Source organism: Pseudorca crassidens, chromosome 6, assembly GCF_039906515.1.
Source record: "Pseudorca crassidens isolate mPseCra1 chromosome 6, mPseCra1.hap1, whole genome shotgun sequence".
Lineage (NCBI taxonomy): Eukaryota > Metazoa > Chordata > Mammalia > Artiodactyla > Delphinidae > Pseudorca > Pseudorca crassidens.
The window spans coordinates 51,695,127-51,719,981 of record NC_090301.1 but is presented as its reverse complement, the minus strand read 5'-3'; the positions used below and the strand labels follow the sequence as shown (position 1 = coordinate 51,719,981).

The window sequence follows — 24,855 nt, the reverse complement described above, 5'->3', positions numbered from 1 at the left end:
GGTACTCTTAGGGAAACATTAGCTAATACTGTTACTTTTGATTAGGCAAAAATAGGTAAATTGTTCTCTGTATAACGTGAAAGATATATACTTGTCTAGTAAAGAATACTGATTCTCTTAGAATGGACAACCCTGATACTTATAAATCAGTATCTGGACATGAAATTAAACACATGGGATAGGAAGCACATATCAGACTTGAGTTGTCCTTGTCAAATACTAGGAAGCAATCTGGCTAAATGAGGTGGTTATTATAAACCTAAGTAGTAGGCTCCACTAAGTGATCATAGATGTCTTATTTTCTTATTATTTGTTTGGTTACTCATGTTGCTTAAGGAAATAAACACAGAGCCTGAAGAAAGACTGGGGAGAGAGTGTCAGGACTGTTTTAGGAGATCTTTACTACATAATTTTCCCTTTGCTCACAAAGTAAAGAAAGTGATTTTTTTCTTGTCCCAAAATAGATGTCAACTTCCCACTTCAAGCTGGAAACTACTCTTTCTCTTAGACACATGTATTTGACTTAACTACAATGCATTTGTTAATAATGTGCCAGGGCATGTACCAGGACTCATTATTTAACTAAATCATTGTTTCTCTGGGATATTACGTATTCAAATCCTGTTTCCCACTCAACTTTACTATTTTTCAGAGAATTGAAGGGCGTCAAATCAGCAAATCATTAAGTATGTTTGGACAGTCTATATCTGGACAAATTGATGCAGATAATAATGGATATGTAGGTGAGTATAAAATTTACCATATTTTATAGATTGAAGTGAACTCTGTTGTGGATGCTGCTTTATTGTGAAGTACATAAAACTGGTAGAGAAAAGTTCTAATTTACTAATGAGTTTTTTCCTTCATTTTTAAAGCTCTTTTGAATTCAAGGATGGATCAGAAATAATCAAGTAATTCCTGAGCTTTAAACTGTTAGTTACTTAACACTTTATTCCTTGTTCCGGAAAAAAATTAAAAGCATTCATGAAAATAAGTCAAACACACAATGATGAAAAGAAAGAGGGGTTTCTTTGGTAATTTAAAAAGAGATTTCTGGGTGAATGTTTATAGTCCAAAAATTGAATCTTGTTTCAGCAAGGCTGTCTTTATATCATATGTTTATATCCTAATGTTTATATTTATACTGTAAAGGGATGAATGTCATTGTAAATGAGCAGATTCAGACATATGTGAAATGAATCTTAAGATGTAAGCATACCTCTTCTAATTAATTTTCTGTAAATAGTGTTTTGATATAGTCGAAAGGTGATATGTAGTTAAGTATTTACGGCTGAAAATAATTCTCTTTGACTAATGATGATCATTAATCTGTGTTGTTTTTTATCCTCCAGATGTAGCAGTTGGTGCTTTTCGGTCTGATTCTGCTGTGCTGCTAAGGTAAGGTTGATACATTTCACTGCTTAATGACAGTTGGGCTTAATTTAAATGATGGGAGGCAGTTTTTAAAATCAGCAGGGTGGTGACCTCATAACACTCCTTTTGATACTCTGAAATTTAATTATTGAACTTTAGGATATTTTTCCCACCTTACCTAGATATATACATAAATCATCAAAGTCAATATTTTTAGAAGTTTAAATGAAAATTTCTTTTGATTCATACATGGAAATGTAATTGGGTATATATATACACATATTATTAAACAGTTTCATGAAATTACTTGATCAGTGGAAACTGACAAAACAAATGTTAACTGTCATCTTAAGGAAAAATAATTCTGCAATTAATATTGCTAATTTTATTTCCTTCTTAGGACGAGACCTGTAGTGATTGTCGAAGCTTCTTTAAACCATCCTGAGTCAGTAAATAGAACAAATTTTAACTGTATTGAAAATGGATTGCCTTCTGTGTGCATGGATCTAACACTCTGTTTCTCATATAAGGGCAAAGAGGTTCCAGGTTATATCGGTAAGGGTGCCCTTAACAAATTAATGCCTGATAGAATGTGCACTTCCCTCATAAATCTCTTGGTCATCTTTCGAGCTCTCTCTGTATTTCACCATGGAGGGGATTTTAGGGCAGGAGAGAGCAGCCACCTGATAACCTTTCCTCTTCATCTTCCGGATTCTTGCTTTGTTCTAACCAATGAGTTGGACACATTAAGGCTCTAGTTGTTTAGAGATTATGGCAGGAAATAGAGCAAGAGTATCACTTGCTGTGTTATTTAAGGTAAACTAATTGAGCTTAATCTGTAAGGTCTCTTTGGAATAAAAAGAACATCACCACAGCTCCTCCTGTTTTATGAGGCTCACTGAAGTCTTGAGCTGGCTTAAGTTGGAGGCCTGAGAGGGGGAAGATTCTTTTTTTCTTATTCTATCCTCTTTGAGTAATTGAAGAAGCTTATCTGGAGTCTAGACCCTGATTCTAATTTCCATAAATAACACACATCTCTTAAGGATTTACTATGACTATCGGCTCCTAAGAGCCATGCCCATTTGCCCGTACATAGGCAACTCTCAGTGATCTGCTCTGGAGAAAGTATCTTTGATATGGCTCATCCAACATTGTGGTTAATCTCAAATAACGTCTATGTGACTTCATAATCATTACATTTTTTTCTAGCAGGTTAATGTTCCTAATTGTGTTATATTTAAGCTAATATTAGAATAACTACTAATGAAACTAGCCCATGGTAGAAGAGAAGCATAACGGAGTTTACCATTTGGACATTAATAATTCATATATTTCCTGAGCCCCGCAAGGCCTATCAAGAGTTGTTCGTTCCCATGACCCTGCCGGGTGTCATCTAAACATCATGAAGGGTAGCAGATACTGATTGAACCAAGCTATAGATAATGTAGCAGAGGCCTCAGTCTGAATTAGCCTGTAATAAGAAGTAGAGAATGAGCCTGGTATTTCTATTTTAGATCAGATTCATTTTTTTGAAATTTTAACTTTATTGGAGTATAGTTGATTTACAATGTTGTATTAGTTTCAGGTGTACAGCAAAATGATTCAGTTATACATATATGTATATTCATTCTTTTTTAGATTCTTTTCTTACAGATATCATAGATAAGATTCATTTTTAATGGTACTCTGCAGAAGTCCTCATTAAAGATGCAGTGATAGGCCAGTGGGCAAAACCTTCATCTGGTTATTGATTGAAGAAGTAGCAGTTGGAGAGCATGACCCTAGTAACACAGCGACACAGACAAGCTGATGATTATCTGAGAGACACATGTTAAATAGAGAGAACTATTTCCCTTTATGGAAAATCAGTATTTGTCGTACTACCGATTCCATTGTGACCAAATATTTCTTTAAATGATTGAAAACAAATATATGAAAATCATAAATAATCATAGCATTGTTACAAAACATGCTTTATAGTTGTCATAAAATGACTCCTTGGGAGAAATAATTCACATAGTAAGCATATTTAATAAAACCAGGACATTTTGCCACTTACTGTGAATGGATTTTTATTTCCCTTGTTTCATGTGCTCTTGTCTGAGCTCAGAGTGATGAATTTGTAGATGACTATTTCAGTTGCAACTCTATCTCGGAGGCATTGAACCTCAGTTATAGTAATTTTGAAGCCAATTGATTTGGACTTTATTTTCTAAATAAAAGGAAGGTTGAAAGATTTATTTGAAGTTTGTAGGAGTGATGTAGGTTTTATACTTACGTTTCCTTGAAGTAGATAAAATCCTTCCAGAAGAGTAAGATACTCCTAAAATGTAAATGAACACTTGAGGAATAATATAAATTATTTTAAATATCACTTACGAATTATTTCTCCTATATAATGAATGATCTCTCAGTGGACTACTAGATGTAGCTTGTCTTGTAAAGAAGCCTTTTATTTTTCAATTTTTTAAATTGAGGTGTAACTGACGAACAATATATTAGTTTCAAGTATAAAACATGAGATGATTCAATATTTGTGTATATTGTAAAAATAATCACCAAAATAAGTCTAGTTAACATCCATCGTCATACATAGTTGTAAATATTTGTTTCTTGTGATAAGAAATTTTAAGATCTACTCTCTTAGCACCTTTCAAGTGTGCAATACGGTATGATTAACTGTTGTCACCATGCTGTACATTACATCCCCATGACTTTTTTTGTAGCTAGAACTTTGTATCTTTTGATCCCATCACCCATCCCCCACCCCTCACCTCTGACAACCACCAGTCTGACAAAGAACCCTTTTATATTCAAGAAATAGCTCTCTCTTTCTTGGTAAGATCGGTCTTGGAATTTTTTTTAGTTGTTGTAAATTTTCCTTAATTTTTTGGTTATTGAAGATCTTCTTTAGCACATCATTTACCATGTCAGATTTGAAATAAGTTCTTACCAAACTGCCAGAATAGTTATTGAGAGAATGTCTGTATATATTTGTTTATTTTTGCATAAATCAACACTGGAAGATCCAACCAGAAACCAATAAAAACAAGGAAGGGAAATAATCAGGGTCTAGGGCTGGAAAGGAGATGTCTGTGAGTCAGCTGTTTATGTAGGTTTGACTTTTAAACCATGTGTTCACTTCACGTTAAAAAAAAAAAAAAAATCAAAAGAAAAATAGCAACCTCTCAAATTGGAAACAAATGGAAATAAATGAACCCAACCATATATGAAATTAGTTCTGTAACCACACAAGATAAAATTATTACAAGTGACATTTGGGTGCCTGTACTTCCTCAGTCAGACGTTCTACGGACAAAAGGACTCGAAGAAATCTGAAACTTTACTTGAGACTTTTATTATTAGTAAGAACTTTGGTAGTGTAGCTGTGAAATGTTTATATGTAGGAGGATTAAGCAAATCACTAAAGATGTTAATTTTAAAAGTAGAAACCTAGAGAAAAGTTTATAATAATTTTTTTTAATTTATAAAAATAATTTTTGAAATGTGTATTTTAAGTTGTTCCCTCTTTCATATTTCAGGTTAGTTTTTAGAAAGTTATTTAATGAAGATAATTTAATATATTTCCAGTATTCTATATAACTTTGACTATTATCACTTTAAAAATAACAAAACAAATGCCTTCAGATAATTATACTAATTGCAATTCTCTCTACATTTTTGCAGTTTTGTTTTATAACATGAGCCTGGATGTGAACCGAAAGGCAGAGTCTCCATCGAGATTTTACTTCTCTTCCAATGGAACTTCTGACGTGATTACAGGAAGCATAAAAGTATCAAGCAGAGTGGCTAACTGTAAAACACATCAAGCATTTATGCGGGTAACGTAAACTTGTTTTTATTAACAGATACGTAAACTTCAATATTATCAATACGCTTAAGTCTTCTTGCATTGGTATCTTTTATAAAACACGGTGAAAAGCAAGTATTACTTGAACTAGCTGATCTATTGTTCCAGCGTCAAAATGTTAGAGGATCCTGTGACAGATCTAGATAATTCAAACTCTACTTTTTGCTTCTTCCTTATTTCACATTTATCACATTTTACCGCGTCACTGTTTTTTAAAGATTTGCCTTTTCCTCTTCACAATTGCTATTGTCCCTCTCTGTTTATGCACTTGCCTAAAAATGTAAATGTCGAGTAGCTCTGCTGAGCCCCAGATCTATTCCTGGTAGATAATGGAGGGTGGGGGGAGGCAGGGAAGTTGGTTTATTTTTCATGTGACTTTAAGAAGCAGAATCCAACGTGACTGCTTTTGGATCGTGCCTTTGTCTCTATGCCAGCATTGTCGGTGATGTCAGTGGGAACTTGCACAGTTGTAGCGTGATGGGGATCATCTGTGGGCCAGGATGATGCTTCTCATGATGGTTTGGGGTATATCCTGCCAAAGCACAGCCAGTTTCATGTTTCTTTTATTAAAACACTCATTCCCAAACTGATCATCACGTTCCTTGCATTGATCACATTTTATCGTATGAAGCGGTGCCAGGTCTTTTTCATTAGGGAATGGTGTACTTCAACAGAAAAACTACTGTCACAAAAAAGCCAAACTATTCCCAGGAGCCTTTTCTGGGATTTCAAATAGTAGCCTCAGCTTAGAACTTAATTTTTCCTTAGATACTTATTCCAAGCAAATGCAAACAAGCATCAGGACTATTAAATACTAACAGCAATAATCCCTATGCTATTTCCTCATTTCCCTTAACAGTTTTTATTGTCGTACTAGAGTAAAGCTATTAGATGGTCGAGAGCCAAAAGTATAGAATGATATTAGTGCAACCATCATTGATGTGGTGGGGATTAAAGAGGGTTTTTTCTTTTTAATTCTGCATAGTTGATTTTACTCAGGTTAATCAATTTTAGAGCCTAACATTGAGACCATTTTAAAGGGCAGTAAAAGGACCAACATCAGGCATTGACAGACATATTGTGTTGAATCTGTATAAATGGCAGCAAATTGATCTGATTTATTTAGTCCCGTTTCTTGACATTGTTCCTATGACTAAGGGTTCATCAAAATTGTGCACTTTCTTCAGAATAGATTTGTACCAGAAATGACAATTTAGCAGAGGTTTCTGTGTTAGTTGCATATATGCTTGTCACTACCATGGTAACACAACAAAAGCAGGTTACATCCATGACTTTGGGCCATACTGTCAATGTCAAAAAAAGCACTTAGCTCTGGGATTGGTAGATAGAGGGACTGTTTTTGAAAAAGTGCTTGTTTCTTCCAATATTTTTTTTCCTTCCTAACTTACCTTGCTTTTGTTTGGGACGTTTTAAAACTCATACGTAGAAAGGCAAAAGGCTACTCCAACACCCTCCCTTGCAACAAATCCAAAGGCAGGTGTAAGAACCACAGAAACAGCTGCCCTAATCTTGAGTTTTGTCAAGGACCCCTAGCTGTTACTTAGGAGAAGATGAAAATATAATGAGTGCATTTCCCACCCCCACCAGCATGGTACCCGAGGCTTTCGGAAACATTAACCGGATTGTTCCTTTGCTCTGTAAAGCGCGTCGGGTGTCAGGAGTGTTAATATACATGTGCATTCTACCTCAGCGCCCCTTACAGTGAAATAAGGTGACACTTGTTAATTATGTGCTCAGGGCCACAGCCCCCACCTCTCAGAGGACTCCCTGCCTGCTGGTTGGGCATGCTTTCTTTGCATAGCTCCTGTTGGCTGTACCAATTAAGTTCCACTTCTTCCAGTTAATAGATATTGAGTACCTATGTAGTGTCAGGTTCTGTTTGAGACACTTATACAGGTCAGTGACTGAAACAAAAAGATTACCACCCTCACAGAGTTTATAGTCTAGTGTGGTGAGATAAACAACGGCACAACATGTAACGATACACAATAGTAACAAATAGTAACACAATAGTAACAAAATGTAATAGCACAATAGTAACAAAATGTAAATTTTATAGTATTTTAGAGCAGCAGACCCCAACCTTTTAGGCACCAGGGACCGGTTTCATGGAGGACAGTTTTTCCACTGGGGCGGGGGGGATGGTTCAGGAGGTAGTGTGAGCGATGGGGAGCGATGGGGAGCGGCAGATGAAGCTTTGCTCGCTCGCCCCTCACTCACCTCCTGCTGTGCAGCCCAGTTCCTAACAGGTCACAGACCGGTACCGGTCCATGGCCCGGGGATTGGGAACCCCTGTTTTAGAGGATTATATGGGTGATGGAAAAAGAAAAGGAGAGCAGAGCACAGGAAATTATAGGGTGCTGGGGAAGGAGTGAAGAATGTAATTTTAAATAGGGTGGGCAGAGTGGGCCTCATTCAGAAGGTGACATCTGAGCAAAGACTTGAAGGAAGCTAAGAAGTTACCATGTAGATGTCTGGGGCAGTGGTCCGCAACTTTAGCATGCAACAGCGTTACCTGGGGGGCTTGTTGAAACACAGATTGCTGGGCCCCACCTAGAGTTCTTGATTCAGTATGTCTTCAACAAGGCCTGAGAATTTGCTTTTCTACAAAGTCCCCAGGTGATGCTGATGCTGCCAGCTTGAGAGCTGTACTTTGAGAACCCCTGATCCAGGAGGAGAACATTACTGAAAGAAGAGCTAGGTAAAAAAGCATCAGGAAAAGAATGAGCCTGGTTGTTTTAGGAAACCATGAGGAGGCAAGGATGGCTGGAAGAGTGAGCAAGGGGGAGAGCAGTAGAAAAAGAGTCAAATCGCATAAGACCCTGTGACTTTTTCTCCAAGTGACATGGGGATCTATTGTAGAGTTTGGGGCAGATAATTGACATGATCTGACTGAGTAATAAAAAGGAATACTCTGACTGCTATGTTGAGACTACACAGTAGGCGACCACAGGTTGACACAGGAAGAAGAGGACACTGCAATAAGCCAGGTGAGAGTTGATGGCTCCAACGAAGGTGGTAGCAGTGGATCTGCTGAGAAGTAGTAGAAGACAGATTCTACAAAATTTACTGACAGACTGGATGTCTAGCATTTGAGAAAGAAAGGCTCCAAGACGACTCCAAAGTCATTAGCCCAAGCAACTAGAAGAATACAGTTTTCATCAATAGGGCAAGGGAAACAACTTTTGGGTGTAAAATGTTGGAGTTCAGTTGTGGACCTGCGGAGCTGGAGAGACCTATTTTACTTTTAAGTGTAAACAGCAATTAATCATTTGTATTGTATATACTCATCTGGAATTGGAGAGGGGCATGGAACTGGAAATCTAACAATGCATCTTTGGCATATGAATGGGTTTGAAAGTCATGTGAGGTGGCTGAGATCATCACAGGAGGAGAAAAGAGCTAAGGTCTGCACTCTGGACCCTACAACATGAAGTGGTTAGAGAGAAGAGAAGGCTTACAAAGGAGATGAGAAGGACTAACCAGTAAGGAAGAAAAACAGGAGCTTGTGGCATCCCGGAAGTGAAGTGAATAAAGCAGGGCAAGGAGAAAGGCGTGACAGTGTTTTCAGTGCTTTCCTCTTAGTTGAAGAAGATGAGGGCTAAGAACTCACCATTGGGTTTAGCAATGTAGAAGCTATTGGTGATCATGACAACAGCAGTTCAGAGGAAAAGGAGGAGAGGAATTGGAGACAGGGTGTAGCTTATTCTTTCACAGATTTTTGTTCCAAGGGGAGCTAAAGAAAAGGGGTGGGGAGTCAGTAGCTGACAAGAGAAGTGGAGAGACTTTTTGTTTCTTTTAAGATGGGAGGAATAGCATGCTTTTATGCTGATGGGTGTGTTCCAATAGAGTAAATGAGATAGATAAGAGGAAAGAATCAGAATCGTCAGTGCAAAGAGGGCAGAAAGGGTGGGATTAATTGTACAGATGAAAGGATTGATTCTAGATAGCACATGCATAATTCATTTGTTTATTTGCTTGCAGATGCTGGGCAGATGTGGTTGAGAGGACTGGAAGTTCTCTTCTGATTGCTTTAATATTATCAGTGAAGTAAGAAGCAAAGGCATTAGCTTCCGTCGGAATGGGAGAAGTGGTGTTTAGAGTTCGGGAAGAAGACGTGAAGTAGTCTTCTAGGAGAGTGGGAGAGTGAGAAAGTACAGTATGATCCTGAGATGGAGTTAGGCTCTAAGTTGCATCAGAAAGTGAGATGAGTCAGTATGGTTGTGGTTTTTTCCAGTCATGTTCAACCTTACAGATGGGGGTAGATGAAGAGTTACAATCAACCATGGTTGTGGTCTGCCAATAGAGTGAAGCAAAGAAGGAACGCACTAGAGAGCCGAGGAGTATGCAAGGGAGTGGTTATATTTTTGGCCATGAAGATTAAGCAGGGTAAGGAGAGGAGAGAGGACAGCAAGAGGGTGTGTGAGGGACAGGGGAACAAAGTTGAATTGGAGGTCCCAGTGGGAGCAGCACATTGTTGGACTTGAGTATTAAAGAGAATGAGCCAGAAAGATTTCATCAGTATGACAACATGTTAGAGCCATTGGGGACCTGAAGGTGAGAAAAAGAATTGAATTTTATTTTTATTCTTGCTCACAACCCCTTGATGATCTCACATAAATGAAAGTCTTTAAACCTACTTATATTTAAAAAAAACCCATCACAGTCTTTGATGGTAGAGAATTTGGCTATTTTAGAAAATCCACATCTTCTCATAAAACTTGGCTTTTATTAAGTCCTTCTCTTTTAATCACACATTCTCTAGTTTCATGTATTGGATCTTCTTGGAATATAGGAGACATTGTTAGCAATCTAATAAGTATCACATCACTAGCATATGCATTTGCTGGTATGTTATTTTTCTGAGACTATATGGTCATTTACCTGGTTGGTAAGCACATCAGTTTTCTCACGTCTGCTTCATCTACTCATAATTAAAACGGGTATTACATAAGACTGTTTTATGTGTACGGTCAAAATGTATTCCTCAGAAAATAAGGCAGAAATTATTTTTTTCCTTATAGAACTCCATTTTTTGGTGGTTTTTAATTATGCCAAGCTTTATTTTTTACTGTTAGAGCCTTACAATTATTAGATGTTATGAAAGGAGAATCTAGAATTTAGAGTTGGGAGTTAATAAAAGGTTTCTATGGTAGAAGGCAAATGGTTAATTTTTTAGGCCTTATAGTGTTTTATCTATTGAAATTCTGTTCTCTTGGACCTCGCTTTTCCCTTTATGAAAATGTTTCCCCATCCATGTAAGCATATTAAAATGAATCTTTGTTATCTTCAAAGGTACAACTTGATTAGGTCTTAGAGATTTCTTAGGACAAGATTTTAGGACAAAGGATAATTTTGAGGCTGTTTTGATTTAGAGAAACCCATTCAACAATTGGCAACAATATTTAGAAATGTTGGAGCAGCCATGGTAGTGAGACTTACCTTCAGGTTTTTAGAGATATTTCTTGATTGATCTTGATGGAATCTCTGCATCAAAATACTCTCTGATGTTTGAGAAGAAAACAAACATTCCCTTCCTGTCTACAGCATTCCATAAAATCTAGAAATATTTAGCTTAGTCATTGGACCAGGAATGCCTGTCTCTACTGGTATCTGAGATCCAGTGAGTTCAGTGGCCTTAGTATGTTGTATAATAATCATGAAACCAACCTGCCTATGTATTTAGTGGATTAGTTTATTCTTTCTTTCCTTTGGTTTCTCTAAATTCTGGATTTTGGACTTCTGAAATAAAGGAATTTTATTTTGTTATCTAAGTCTTAGGTAACTTATAAAACCCATCATTTTCAGTAATAACTTCAAAAAATGAACACGTATTTGATTACTAAATATACGTATTTGTATTTTATTTGCTTATATTTTTAAGCTATACAAACACATAGTTTAATGAAGTACCATTTGCTCCAAAGTAGTTATATTTTAACCACTGTGGACCAGTCCATATATGCATGCATTTCTGCTGAAAATCTAAATACAGACCAACTATATAACTATACTGATATGGTAACCTAGAAGATGATGGATTATTCCAACATATATTAATTCTTTGTTAGATTACAAGGTCTTTGAAGACAGGATATTATCTTTTCCATGTTTGTTTTCTTCTTAGAGCTAGCACAACTCATTACATAAGGCCCCCAATCAATCAATATTTAATAAATTTATAGATGATGTGTTCTCAGAGCTTTTTAAAGAATTCTGTGAGGGAAAATCTGTAATGTTCTATTCGTGTGATGGTGAGGGCACCTGTCTTGGGGGTGTTGTCTTTTCTCAGGAAGTTGTAGTCCCAGATGTTTGACAGTTCACCCTCTGAAACATACTTACTAGATAAAATGGTTATAATTACACAGGGCATTGCTAGCTCAGATTCCAATCTGTGCCTCAGTCTTAACCTTCTCCACACAAATCTGATCACATTCCTTCTTAAAATTCTTCTATGTAAGAATTTTCCCATGCCCTTTCGAGTGTAGGTTAGGTGGCCCTCCCTCTTCTGTACTTCTGTCTGCCTGTATCAGAATGCTCACCCCTCCACCACATGTGTGGATTTATGGGTTTTAAAGTGTAATGTAGGCACTGGCTTTCAGTTTTGTATCCCTAGATCCTGTCTTCTACAGAGTAGACCCATGAATAGATATTTTCACATGTTTATTTATACCTCAACATCATTGTTCATTAAGTAATATTTTATAAATATTTCTGGCTCCATCCTTTAAATAAATTCCCTCACTGCATAAACACAATAGGATGACATGGCCCTACAGCTCAGTTCTCAAGCTGGCCATAATAAAAATTTCTGTGAAAGTCAGACAAGAAGGCAGACTTTGTGTAATTTCAGGCATGTGCTAATTTGTATGCTTGTGGGTGCCCTGTTTTATGTAATTGTCCATAAAAATGTGGCATGGAATCTTCATTATTTTTAATATAGATAGCACATGCCATCCAAATTAAAAATTTTAAGCAAATCTACTTTTTCCTCCTGTATATTAATTAGTCACTTTAAGAATTTTTGATATTATAGCTTTTGTCCTTAGGTGGAGCTGTTAAAGTTAAGTAAGTGTGAATATCTGTCAAATACAGTTCTTGCAAGAGTGCACGTACATTTTATATATTGTGAGAAAGGCGTAATTAATAGCAAATTAGGATAATGAAAGTAATATACACCAGATGTAGAGAAGACCTTGTGGAAAATTAGTATGAATTAGATAACATGTGATGTGGTCAAAGCAAGCTTGTTGAGAAGAATTAAAACAGTGGACATGTGGAGGGACAGTCAGTGGCTGTCTAGCTCCTACACCTAGGGAATAATTTAATCAAGTTTGCTATTGTAATACTCAGGGCTTCAAGCTGTTCCATTTTCACAAGTTGATAACTTGGGATTTGGACCTTGATTTGCAACATTCCTATATGGTCAAGGTTTCGAGTTGAGATGATCACTTACCAAGTAATCTAATAAAAACCTCTCCATGTGTGAGAATGGAAAAGCCATGAGAGATCTTGAGTACTCTGAGTCATGCTACACATCTTCCAGGTACCACTTAATTAATACAAGTCTAATAGTTGTATTAGTAGAAAACGTAGCTCATTTTCTATTTAGTGTTCACTGGTTGGCAATAGACTAATTTTCTTTTTTCTTATTCCTTCCAAATAGTCACCAGAATTTATTATAAGAAATTGAACTTCTGTAATTTCTTGGTTGGCTTATATAGCTACATTTTGCAGTAATATACACATAATAATTATAATATTTAACATCTATTGAGACCTTAATACGTACCAGGCATTGTACTAAGTGTTTTACATACATTATGTCATTGAATCCTCACAATAAGGTATAGGTGTCGTAATCATCATTTTCATTATCATTATTACCAACCATTTTCAGATGAGGTAATAGTTCCATAGACAGATTATGTAATTTGCCCAAGGTTACATATAGATAACAAGTGAAGGACCTGAGGTTTGAACCCCAGTACTCTACCTTCAGACCACTTGCTTTTAACCAATTTATATATATATATATATATATATTTATATAATTTATATATAATGTTGTAAATGATGAGAAGAAACAATTACATCCTTTTTTATAATTACATAAAAGACATAGGATAGGTGTAGTCTTATGTGAAATGTCATCTTTATTAACTTCATTGATTTTTATCAAAAGTTACTATAGGCATAAATAGCATAGCAGTAATCTGTATGATAGGTATTTTTTTCTATTCAGTAGGGATTGTTAATTTATGAGCTTTGGAAATCTGCTTTTAGGTAGAAATGTTTAAGCTATATTCCAACTCTGAATTGTCTAGATAAATAGAAATCCGCTGACATTATTCAGTAGGAGGTCTGTCAATTACAGTGTCATGGATCTACTAAAGAACTCACTAAGTGTAAATATAAACCTCATAAATATAAAGCTCAATTATGGTTAAAATTAGTATGTCTGGTCCCAATGAAAACACTTGAGTTTCTTTAGTGGGACTTTGATGAATCTATTTTTTTTTTTAAATCAGAAGAAATGTAAATTGAAACGTAGAGTCAAGCCAAGCTTTACATTTAAATTGTTAGTGTGAAAGACAAAGTGTGTGACCAATTCTTTGAATATCTTCTGAGTATAGTAACAATTCTAATACCAAGAAAAAGAAAAAAACTGCATAGTTCCTGTGTAGGTGGACTGCATCTGCTGATCGTGAGCTTCTCTCTCAAATCCTGATATAATATCTACTTTTAATTTTTGTTGTGCATAAGCTACTTGTTCTATAGATTTGCCATCAACATGTCTTATTTCGTGCAGTTTAAATTGTCAACTGAATTCTGTTATAAATCCTCATGGATTACTTTATAGTGGAATCTTATTTGCCCATCCTCTTAGATAGGGAGAAAAATAAATGAGTCTGCTTTGTTCAATATATTTTGAAAATCTCATATCTGTATAGGCAGGGCTGCTCTGAGAAGCGCTTTCTAAGAGATGCCATGTTTTTTATCTTACTTGACTTCCTTTTTTTTTTTTTTCACAGACTTGGGATTCTAGAACACCTTTACTCTTTAGGGAAGTGTTTTCTTAATTGAATGCCAAACTACTTCAAAGTTATTTTCTTGTCAGTTATTTTAGTGTTTGTGCATGTTTATGTTAGCAAATAATTTTGATAGTAATGTTGTATATTCCCATTTAATGAAGGGGCTATTGAATAATCAAATGAAAAGATGAAATAAATTTTAAGTTCATGGGAAAATGTTTTTAAAAGAGAGAAAAATAATGCCTGCATGTAGAAATAAAGATTAAAATATATGAATTGACAACCAGTGTAATAAACTCAAGAGTCATTCCTTGGGGGGCAGAAGACAATAAATTTTAAAAACCTAATCACTCAAAGACTTTTTGACTACATATAAAGAAGATTAAGAATGATAAATGCTGTGTAAAAAATTAGTAAGATACTAAACTTAAAAGAGTGTCATACAGAGCAGAATGGATTCCAAATGGGTTACAATTCCTGTATCATTGATAAATAAATCCAAGAACTCTTTCTTTATAAAGTGTAAAAGCACAATAAATGTAGAAAAACTGTAACAACTAATAAGAAAATTGTATGCATAGAAAATAGCATTGAAGAAAATATGCCAAAATGTAGACCTGCATAACTATTATTGGATAGTTACGGTTTTTCATTTTTAATACATTTTGTCTTTTTCCTAATAAATGTGATTGCTTTTGTAATGTGTGAAAATAGTTCAATTTTTTAACAATTTAGCTTAAAAGGAAAGGATTTTCTTTGACTTCCATATATTGTGTTTGACCTTATGCAGGAAAGGAGGCACTTTATATATATTTTTTATTTAGATGCTTATTTTTGTTATTAATTCATATGGCTTTCAATTTCTTTAGAAAGATGTACGGGACATCCTCACCCCAATTCAGATTGAAGCCGCTTACCACCTGGGACATCATGTCATCAGTAAACGAAGTATAGAGGAATTCCCACCACTTCAGCCAATTCTTCAGCAGAAGAAAGAAAAAGACATCATTGCAAAAACAGTAGGAAATTTTTCCTTTATTTGAAACATCATGTGACATATAACTGAAGAAATTTTTTTGAAATAGTACATAGTTCTGAGGAAATGAACTCCCTCTAAATTTCTTTAAAATTATAATGTTTTTATAAAAAAGATTTATGGTATGTCTTGTTTTCCATTTTTCTTTATTTTTTATATTCCCTTTAGGATATTGAACTGAATACTTTTAAATATGCATTTAGTCATAACAGTGGTTTCCCATATACATAAAATGTTAATTTTCTCTCCTTGATGCCTTGCCAGTGAAGAAAATATATTTCCAGAGAGCACTCCTAATGGAAGTGAGTTGCATTCATGAGTTATTCAGCATCGTCATGTGTGTTCAGCTTATCTTTCTCATTTTCTGTCTCCTTCTTTTTCAGTTTGTCTCCCTCTCAGTCACCCTACCCACAGATTCACTCATGTCTTGTTAGTCAGATTTTACTCATTTATAAACGTGTATCTATGTTACACAACAGTTTCTCTTTTTAACTTAACTGTATGTGCATATTGAGATGGATCCTGCATTCTAAACAGTGAACAGCTTTTTAAAATGTATCCCTGAAGTGATGAAAGGGAAAAACCTACAACCAAGATTACTCTACCCAGCAAGGATCTCATTCAGATTTGATGGAGAAATTTAAAACTTTACACAAAAGCAAAAGCTAAGAGAATTCAGTGCCACCAAACCCACTTTACAGCAAATGCTAAAGGAACTTCTCTAGGCAGGAAACACAACAGAAGGAAAAGACCTACAAAAACAAACCCAAAACAATTAAGAAGATGGTAATAGGAACATACATATCAATAATTACCTTAAATGTAAATGGATTAAATGCTCCAACCAAAAGACAGAGACTGGCTGAATGGATACCAAAAAACGCCCCATATACATGCTGTCTACAAGAGACCCACTTCAGACCTAGGGACACATACAGAGTGAAAGTGAGGGGATGGAAAAAGATATTCCATGCAAATGGAAACCAAAAGAAAGCTGGAGTATCAATTCTCATATCAGGCAAAATAGACTTTAAAATAAAGACTATTATGAGAGACAAAGAAGGACACTACACGGTGATCAAGAGATCAAGCCAAGAAGAAGATATAACAATTGTAAATATTTATGCACCCAACATAGGAGCACCTCAATACAGAAGGCAAATGCTAACAGCCATAAAAGGGGAAATTGACAGTAACATATTCATAGTAGGGGACTTTAACACCCCCCTTTCACCAATGGACAGATCATCCAAAATGAAAATAAATAAGAAAACACAAACTTTAAATGATACATTAAACAAGATGGACTTAATTGATATTTATAGGACATTCCATCCAAAAACAACAGAATACACTTTCCTAAGTGCTCGTGGAACATTCTCCAAGATAGATCACATCTTGGGTCACAAATCAAGCCTTGGTAAATTTAAGAAAATTGAAATCATATCAAGTATATTTTCTGACCACAATGCTATGAGACTAGATATCAATTACAGGAAAAAGTCTGTAAAAAATACAAACACATGGAGGCTAAACAATACACTACTTAATAATCAAGAGATCACTGAAGAAATCAAAGAGGAAATCAATACCTAGAAGCAAATGACAATTAAAACATGAAGACCCAAAACCTATGGGATGCAGCAAAAGCAATTCTAAGAGGGAAGTATATAGCAATACAAAATCCTACCTCAGGAAACAAGAAACATCTCAAATAAACAACCTAACCTTACACCTAAAGCAATTAGAGAAAGAAGAAGAAAAAAACCCAAGGTTAGCAGAAGGAAAGAAATCATAAAGATGAGATCAGAAATAAAGGGAAAAGAAAAGAAGGAAACAGTAGCAAAGATCAATAAAACTAACAGCTGGTTCTTTGAGAACAGAAGCAAAATTGATAAACCATTAGCCAGACTCATCAAGAAAAAAAGGGAGAAGACTCAAATCAATAGAATTAGAAATGAAAAAGAAGTAACAACGGACACTGCAAAAATACAAAGGATCATGAGAAATTACTACAAGCAACTATATGCCAATAAAATGGACAACCTGGAAGAAATGTACAAATTCTCAGAAAAGCAGAACCTTCTGAGACTGACCCAGGAAGAAATAGAAAATATAAACAGACCAATCACAAGCACTGAAATTGAGACTGTGATTTAAAATCTTCCAACAAACGAAAGCCCAGGACCAGATGGTTTCACAGGCAAATTCTATCAAACATTTGGAGAAGAGCTAACACCTATCCTTCTCAAACTCTTCTAAAATATAGCAGAGGAAGGAACACTCGCAAACTCATTCTGTGAGGCCACGCTGATACCAAAACCAGACAAAGATGTCACAGAGAAGGAAAACTATAGGCCAATATCACTGATGAACATAGATGCAAAAAACCTCAACAAAATACCAGCAAACAGAATCCAGCAGCACATTAAAAGGATCATACAGCATGATCAAATGGGGTTTATCCCAGGAAAGCAAGGATTCTTCAATATACGCAAATCAATCAATGTGATAAACCATATTAACAAATTGAAGGAGAAAAACCATACGATCATCCCAGTAGATGCAGAAAAAGCTTTTGACAAAATTCAGCACACATTTATGATAAAAACCCTCCAGAAAGTAGGCGTAGAGAAAACTTACCTCAACATAATAAAGGCCATATTTGACAAACCCACAGTGAACATCATTCTCAATGGTGAAACACTGAAAGCATTTCCTCTAAGATCAGGAACAAGACAAGGGTGCCCACTCTCACCACTGTCATTCAACATAGTTTTGGAAGTTTAGCCACAGCAATCAGAGAACAAAAAGAAATGAAAGGAATCTAAATCAGAAAAGAAGATGCAAAACTGTCACTTTTTGCAGATGACATGATACTATACATAGAGAATCCTAAAGATGCTACCAGAAAACTACTAGAGCTAATCAATGAATTTGGTAAAGTAGCAGGATACAAAATTAATGCACAGAAATCTCTTGCATTCCTGTACACTAATGATGAAAAATCTGAAAGAGAAATTAAGGAAACACTCGCATTTACCATTGCAACAAAAGAATAAAATACCTAGGAATAAACCTACCTAAGGAGACAAAAGACCTGTATGCAGAAAACTATAAGACATTGATGAAAGAAATTAAAGATGATACAAACAGATGGAGAGATATACTGTGTTCTTGGATTGGAAGAATCAACATTGTGCAAATGACTCTACTACCCAAAGCAATCTACAGATTCAATGCAATCCCTATCAAACTACCAATGGCGTTTTTCACAGAAGTAGAACAAAAAATTTCACAATTTGTATGGAAACACAAAAGACCCTGAATAGCCAAAGCAATCTTGAGAAAGAAAAATGGAGCTGGAGGAATTAGACTCCCAGACTTCATACTATACTACAAAGCTACAGTAATCAAGACAGTATGGTACTGGCACAAAAACAGAAATATAGGTCAATGGAACAGGATAGAGGGCCCAGAGATAAACCCATGCACATATGGTCATCTTATTTTTGATAAAGGAGGCAAGAATATACAGTGGAGAAAAGACAGCCTCTTCAATAAGTGGTTTTGGGAAAACTGGACAGCTACATGTAAAAGAATGAAATTAGAACACTTCCTAACACCATACACAAAAATAAACTCAAAATGGATTAAAGACCTAAATGTAAGGCCAGACATTTTCAGACTCTTAGAGGAAAACATAGGCAGAACACTGTATTACATAAATCACAGCAAGGTCCTTTTTGACCCACCACCTAGAGAAATGGAAATAAAAACAAAAATAAACAAATGGGACCTAATGAAACTTAAAAGCTTTTGCACAGCAAAGGAAACCATAAGCCATAAGCAAGACCAAAGCAAGACCATAAGCCATAAGCAAGACCAAAAGACAACCCTCAGAATGGGAGAAAATATTTGCAAATGAACCAACTGACAAAGGATTGATCTCCACAATTTACAAGCAGCTCATGCAGCCCAATATCAAAAAAGGAAACAACCTAATCCAAGAATGGGCAGAAGACCTAAACAGACATTTCTCCAAAGAAGATACCCAGATTTCCAACAAACACATGAAAGAATGCTCAACATCACTAATCATTAGAGAAATGCAAATCAAAACTACAATCAGGTATCACCTCACACTGGTCAGAATGGCCATCATCAAAAAATCTACAAACAATAAATGCTGGAGAGGGTGTGGAGAAAAGGGAACCCTCATGCACTGTTGGTGGGAATGTAAATTGATACAGTCACTATGGAGAACAGTATGGAGGTTCCTTAAAAAACTAAAAATAGAACTACCAAATGACCCAGCAATCCCACTACTGGGCATATACCCTGAGAAAACCATAATTCAAAAAGAGTCATGTACCACAATGTTCATTGCATCTCTATTTACAATAGCCAGGACATGGAAGCAACCTAAGTGTCCATCGACAGATGAATGGATAAAGAAGATGTGGCATATATATACAATGGAATATTACTCAGCCATAAAAAGAAACGAAATTGAGTTATTTGTAGTGAGGTGGATGGACCTAGACACTGTCATACAGAGTGAAGTAAGTCAGAAAGAGAAAAACAAATACTGTATGCTAACACATATATATGGAATCAAAAAAAAAAAAAGGTCATGAAGAACCTAGGGGCAAGACGGGAATAAAGATGCAGACCTACCAGAGAATGGACTTGAGGATATGGGGAGGGGGAAGGGTAAGCTGTGACAAAGTGAGAAAATGGCATATACATATATACACTACCAAACGTAAAATAGATAGCTAGTGGGAAGCAGCCACATAGCACAGGGAGATCAGCTCTGTGCTTTGTGACCACCTAGAGGGGTGGGATAGGGAGGGTGGGAGGAAGGGTGATACAAGAGGGAAGAGATATGGGGACATATGTATATGTATAACTGATTCACTTTTTTATAAAGCAGAAACTGACACACCATTGTAAAGCAATTATACTCTAATGATGATTTTTTAAAAAAATTTAAAATAAATAAAATGTATCCCAAAATATATCAGTTTCACTCACTGTGTGTTTATTCCCAGGAGTCCAGTTGTTCAGACTTTTACTGTCCAACAACACAAAGACAGAGTCAACAGGATGTTTGGGGCCATGGTTAAAGCATTCATTAAAACATTCAGTAATGGCACACAGAATGCAAAAGATGAAAGGGACATTTAAAGGTCCTGTTCATATCCTGTCCAGATAAAATTGCCCCTACGTCGCTTTAACATACTTGAGCTTACAGTCAGCACTGTCTGGTCTACAATACTAGATCAAATGAAGATGATAAATTAAGAGCAAAGTCTTTCTATAGCCTTGTATGAAAATATTTTTGGAAGTCGGTTTTTTTCACTCTTCTGTTGAACTTCAGTTTTCAATATCAACTACTTTTAAATGTCTTTAATAATGAACCTCTCAATATTGTAAAGTACATAAGCCCAAACCTTAGCAATTTGTAGTTATATTAGAATGAGCTACAAATGAGCTACATTTTGATTCTTCAAGCCACCTGCTTTACGAATAAGAGAAGTAGAAAAAAATTATATTAATAATCTAGAGAACTATTTACACTTTCCCGCTGCTCCCGCTGGTATAGGCAGTCTATGGTCTGACGTGCCATTTGACAACGCTCTACCCACTTCACATTTCATGTGCCTGGCTCCTTCTCTGACTTTCTAGATTTCTTTCTTGTCTGCATCTCTCCCTCTCTCACCTGTTCCTCTCAGCTTCCTTTCTTTTTGTATCTCTCTATTTTTCCTTTGTCCAGATTATACCTCAGGGCTTCCTGTGTACCTTGCAGTATCTCTGGGTCCTATTAAAATACTCAGAATTAAATAAATTCTGGAACCTGTTGATAAACTATCATTTATTTTTATTCACTGTATCCTCAAAGTAAAATTTCTAAATTTTATTATTTTCAACCAATATAAAATCACTGTTCTGCCATCTGTGAAAATTAAGTGTCATGCGTATGCATAATAGGCGGGATCAAACGGCAGCACCAGAAAATCGAGAGGGACTCAACGAAGAAAATCTTGGCAGCACAGGTTCTAAACATTTACAGAGGTTACTACCACAGTCTGATTAAACTTCTTTTTATACAACTATTATGAAAGAAAGAAGTTATTTCTTTCGCTTAACAAACTTAGGCTTTAAATTTACCTATTGAAAGAACGTGGTTCCTTTAGCCCTGGCATTGTCATCTGAACCTACTGATGCTCAAATCGAACTCTTCAAAAGGTATAAAGGAGTTATCCATTTGCTATATTAGTTTTATTTTTTCATGTGTCATAGATATTTTATCCTTTAAAAAACATAGAAATACACCTACTGATTTGAACTAAGATAAAAAGTACTGTCATATTTTATTTCCAGATAAACTTTGCAAGATTTTGTGCGCATGAAAACTGTTCTGCTGATTTACAGGTTTCTGCAAAAATTGGATTTTTGAGGTGAGTGTAGTTGGCTCTCTGCTTACCTATCAGGATGGGGTAATGGGTGTGTGCATGTGGGTTCTAAAGAGTAAAGGACTAAGAACTAATCCTTGGGGGTTAGCAGCATTTAAAGACCTGGAAAAGAACAGCAGTCTCATTCTGCTGAAAGAGACTAAGTGTTCTGTACAGCAGTCACATAAGTATACACTCAAAGATTACCACTTTTCAAAAGAATGAGAATGTGTGAGCACCATGGTTTTATCAAGCATGATTTTAACCTTTCACTGATAACTCGGAAGATATTTCAGGATTTAAATGTGCTTTGGGCTATTGTTATCATAACTGTAGTTATTTTTCAGACATCTGTAAGTGCCTGTTAATAGAGTTTTGGTTCAAAATGAGCTAACCTTTACTACATAATGCTTAGTATTTTATCATCCAAAAACTGGTTACATAATTCAGATTGATGTACAAAACGAAGATATCCCTAAATATATATGTGACCCATTTGAAAGGGAATAAATCATCTTTGTCTTCTAAATTCATAGAAGGGAAACAGGAAAAAGAACATACATGTAAACGTGCTTAGAATAGTGCACACAGTGCAAACTGGATAAATGTTGATTGCTATCATTATTTATGTTGGGAAATAAACCATTGTAATTCTGTATCTTGTCTATATCCCCTCTGTTGACATTGTTCTGCATGCCAGAGGGAAGATGTGAAAATGAGGACCAGAGAGAGAGAATCCACACTTCAGGTTAAGAGCTGGTTGTGTATGGAAAGTGAAAGAGGGCAAGGAGGCATCACTGACAGGGCAGGAATATGGGAGACTGTTTGGGGGAGGTAGGGATATAGAGGAAGCAGGTTTAAATTGGGGTGTGTTGAATTTGATGAGACTTCTATATGTAGCTCTGCAGTGGAAAATCTAGTTCAGGATTATGTTTGGAGGTCCTCTTCACATTAGTTATGTGAATGCCTGCGATGGAAATGTGAATTTCACAAAGAACTAAGGATCAAATCTTGAGAGGGGTGGGTAAATTCTATTTAAAGAGCTTAAAAAGAATAAGGACTTAACTCCAGGAGACTGAAAAAGTATCTTCATCGAACTAAGAGAAACCACCTCCAAGGTGAAATAGCCAATGGAGAATGTAAAAAGAGGGACCTAATACTGTGATTTTGTAGCAATCAGAGAGCATAATGACTGAGGAAAGGTCATGGAAGTTGGCACTTAAAATGTGACTGGTGGGGGAGAAAAGGATGTCGCTGGCAAATTTTAACAGAAATTTCTGTGCAGTCATAGCTAAATGGCAGCATCAGTGATTAAGGGAAGGAGAATTTATTAGGAACAAGTAGGTTCAACTGAATTTTTATGTATTTATCAAATGTTATTTAATTATGGGAAGATATAAACAAGTATGAGGATCAAAGGCAGGGAAAAGAATAAATTGAACAAAGAAATAGTCTGCTTAAATCCAGGGGACACTTCGTATATTACTTGATCTGTCCTGTGAAGAATTTGACAGCTGTTCACTTCCTTTTTTTCAATGTCTTTTAATTTCCCGGATGCCATCCTACTCCCACTCTCCTTTTACTTCTCTAGGCCCTCCTTCTCACTTGTGTTTGGAGGACCTCTGAATTTGCCTCTTTGGGCTCGCTTAATAGCCCTCTCTCACTCCTTCTCACACTCCCATATTTTCCCTGGATAATCTTGCCCACAACCATAACCTCACCTGGTCTGCCTCCTCTGCTGATGCCCAAATCAGTGTCTCTGAGTTCCACACCCACCCATCCAGCTGGCTATCAGACATGCAGTCTTGGGTGCCCAGTCACTATCCACCAGTGACACAACCATTAGTTAGTTACCAAAGCCAACAGCCTGGAGCTCAACCTGCATTCTTCTCTCTCTCTTATCCCTGACATCAAATAAATTACCAAGTCCTATAATACTACCACCCAGATGTGTTTTTTATCCATCATACTTCTCCATCTCTACTGCTATTGCTCCAAATCAGGCACTCAATATCCTGCCTGAATCACTGAGCTTTACCACTTTCTGGGCTACTGGCCTCTGATTTTACATTATTCAAATTCCTCTACCAAGACGTTTCCAGAGTGAGCTTTCTAACTTACACTTTTGATAGCAAGGCTTCAGTAGCTCATTAACATCTAAAGTCCTTAGTGCCCTTCCTCAGCAATTCCACAGGACTTTTTTCCATTGATTGCAGAATAGTTGTGTGGCCATGCCATGCTCTCCTGAGCCTTTGTATCTTTTCACTTTGACTTATCTGATTAATGCTTATTTATCTTATAAATCTCAGCTGTTTTCTAGGTAAAGCCCCCCCCCCCCAACTTTGTCTCCAGCTACATAAACCTAGTCCTCCTGTGGCCCTGGTCCCATTGCACCTGTGCTCAGAACTATTATTGTCTGTCTCCACACTATCCTGTACACTGCTTCAAGCTGGGTTCCTGTCTTTTCATCTTTGCGTTCCCAATAGTGCCTGGAACACTGTAGGTGACAAGTGGATGTTTGCTGAGGATGGAACAGGGTTCTAAAGGAAACAGCATGTACCTGGGATCAGACTCAGGTGGAAGGGTTAGCCTTAGAAAGAAGTTAAGATTCCCCTTGTCTTGAGCTAAGAAGCTGTGAATAGATGCTGACATTGATTAAGAAATTTTAACGTGGAAGGAAGGGAAATATAGAGAATTAATGGATGGCCAGAATAAAAAATGGGTTTGTATATGGAAGGTGAGGGCTCTGAGGTTGGGTTTGGGACCTTGTGAAGGGAATGGGAAAAGATTGAAAATAGCTGTGAAGATAAATGGGATAGGGAATCAACCAGGAATGAGTAAAAAGGTTGACAAACAGCACTGAGTACCCTGCTGGGGTGGGATCACATATGGCAGAGAATAAATTAATTCTTTTCACCTAGGCAATGCCAGGATAGCCTTGAGCATCCACAGTTGAGGGCCAAGAAGCCCTAACCTATTTGATAGATAATTGGACTTTATACTTAAATTATCCAGATTGGCTGCTTAGATAGTCCAAAAACAGCAACCGCTAACTGC

At 36.2% G+C, this 24,855-nt stretch overlaps 1 protein-coding gene across 1 annotated transcript in view; it reads left to right on the top strand.

Moving 5' to 3' along the window:
- The window catches only part of ITGA4 (integrin subunit alpha 4), an 86,510-nt gene that overhangs the window by 37,313 nt on the left and 24,342 nt on the right, over positions 1-24,855 (top strand). Inside the window, exons 12-17 of the mRNA XM_067741330.1 lie at positions 653-743; positions 1,353-1,398; positions 1,775-1,929; positions 5,062-5,216; positions 15,171-15,320; positions 21,728-21,804. Coding sequence (XP_067597431.1) covers positions 653-743; positions 1,353-1,398; positions 1,775-1,929; positions 5,062-5,216; positions 15,171-15,320; positions 21,728-21,804 — 674 coding nt within the window. The remainder of the gene's footprint in view (positions 1-652; positions 744-1,352; positions 1,399-1,774; positions 1,930-5,061; positions 5,217-15,170; positions 15,321-21,727; positions 21,805-24,855) is intronic.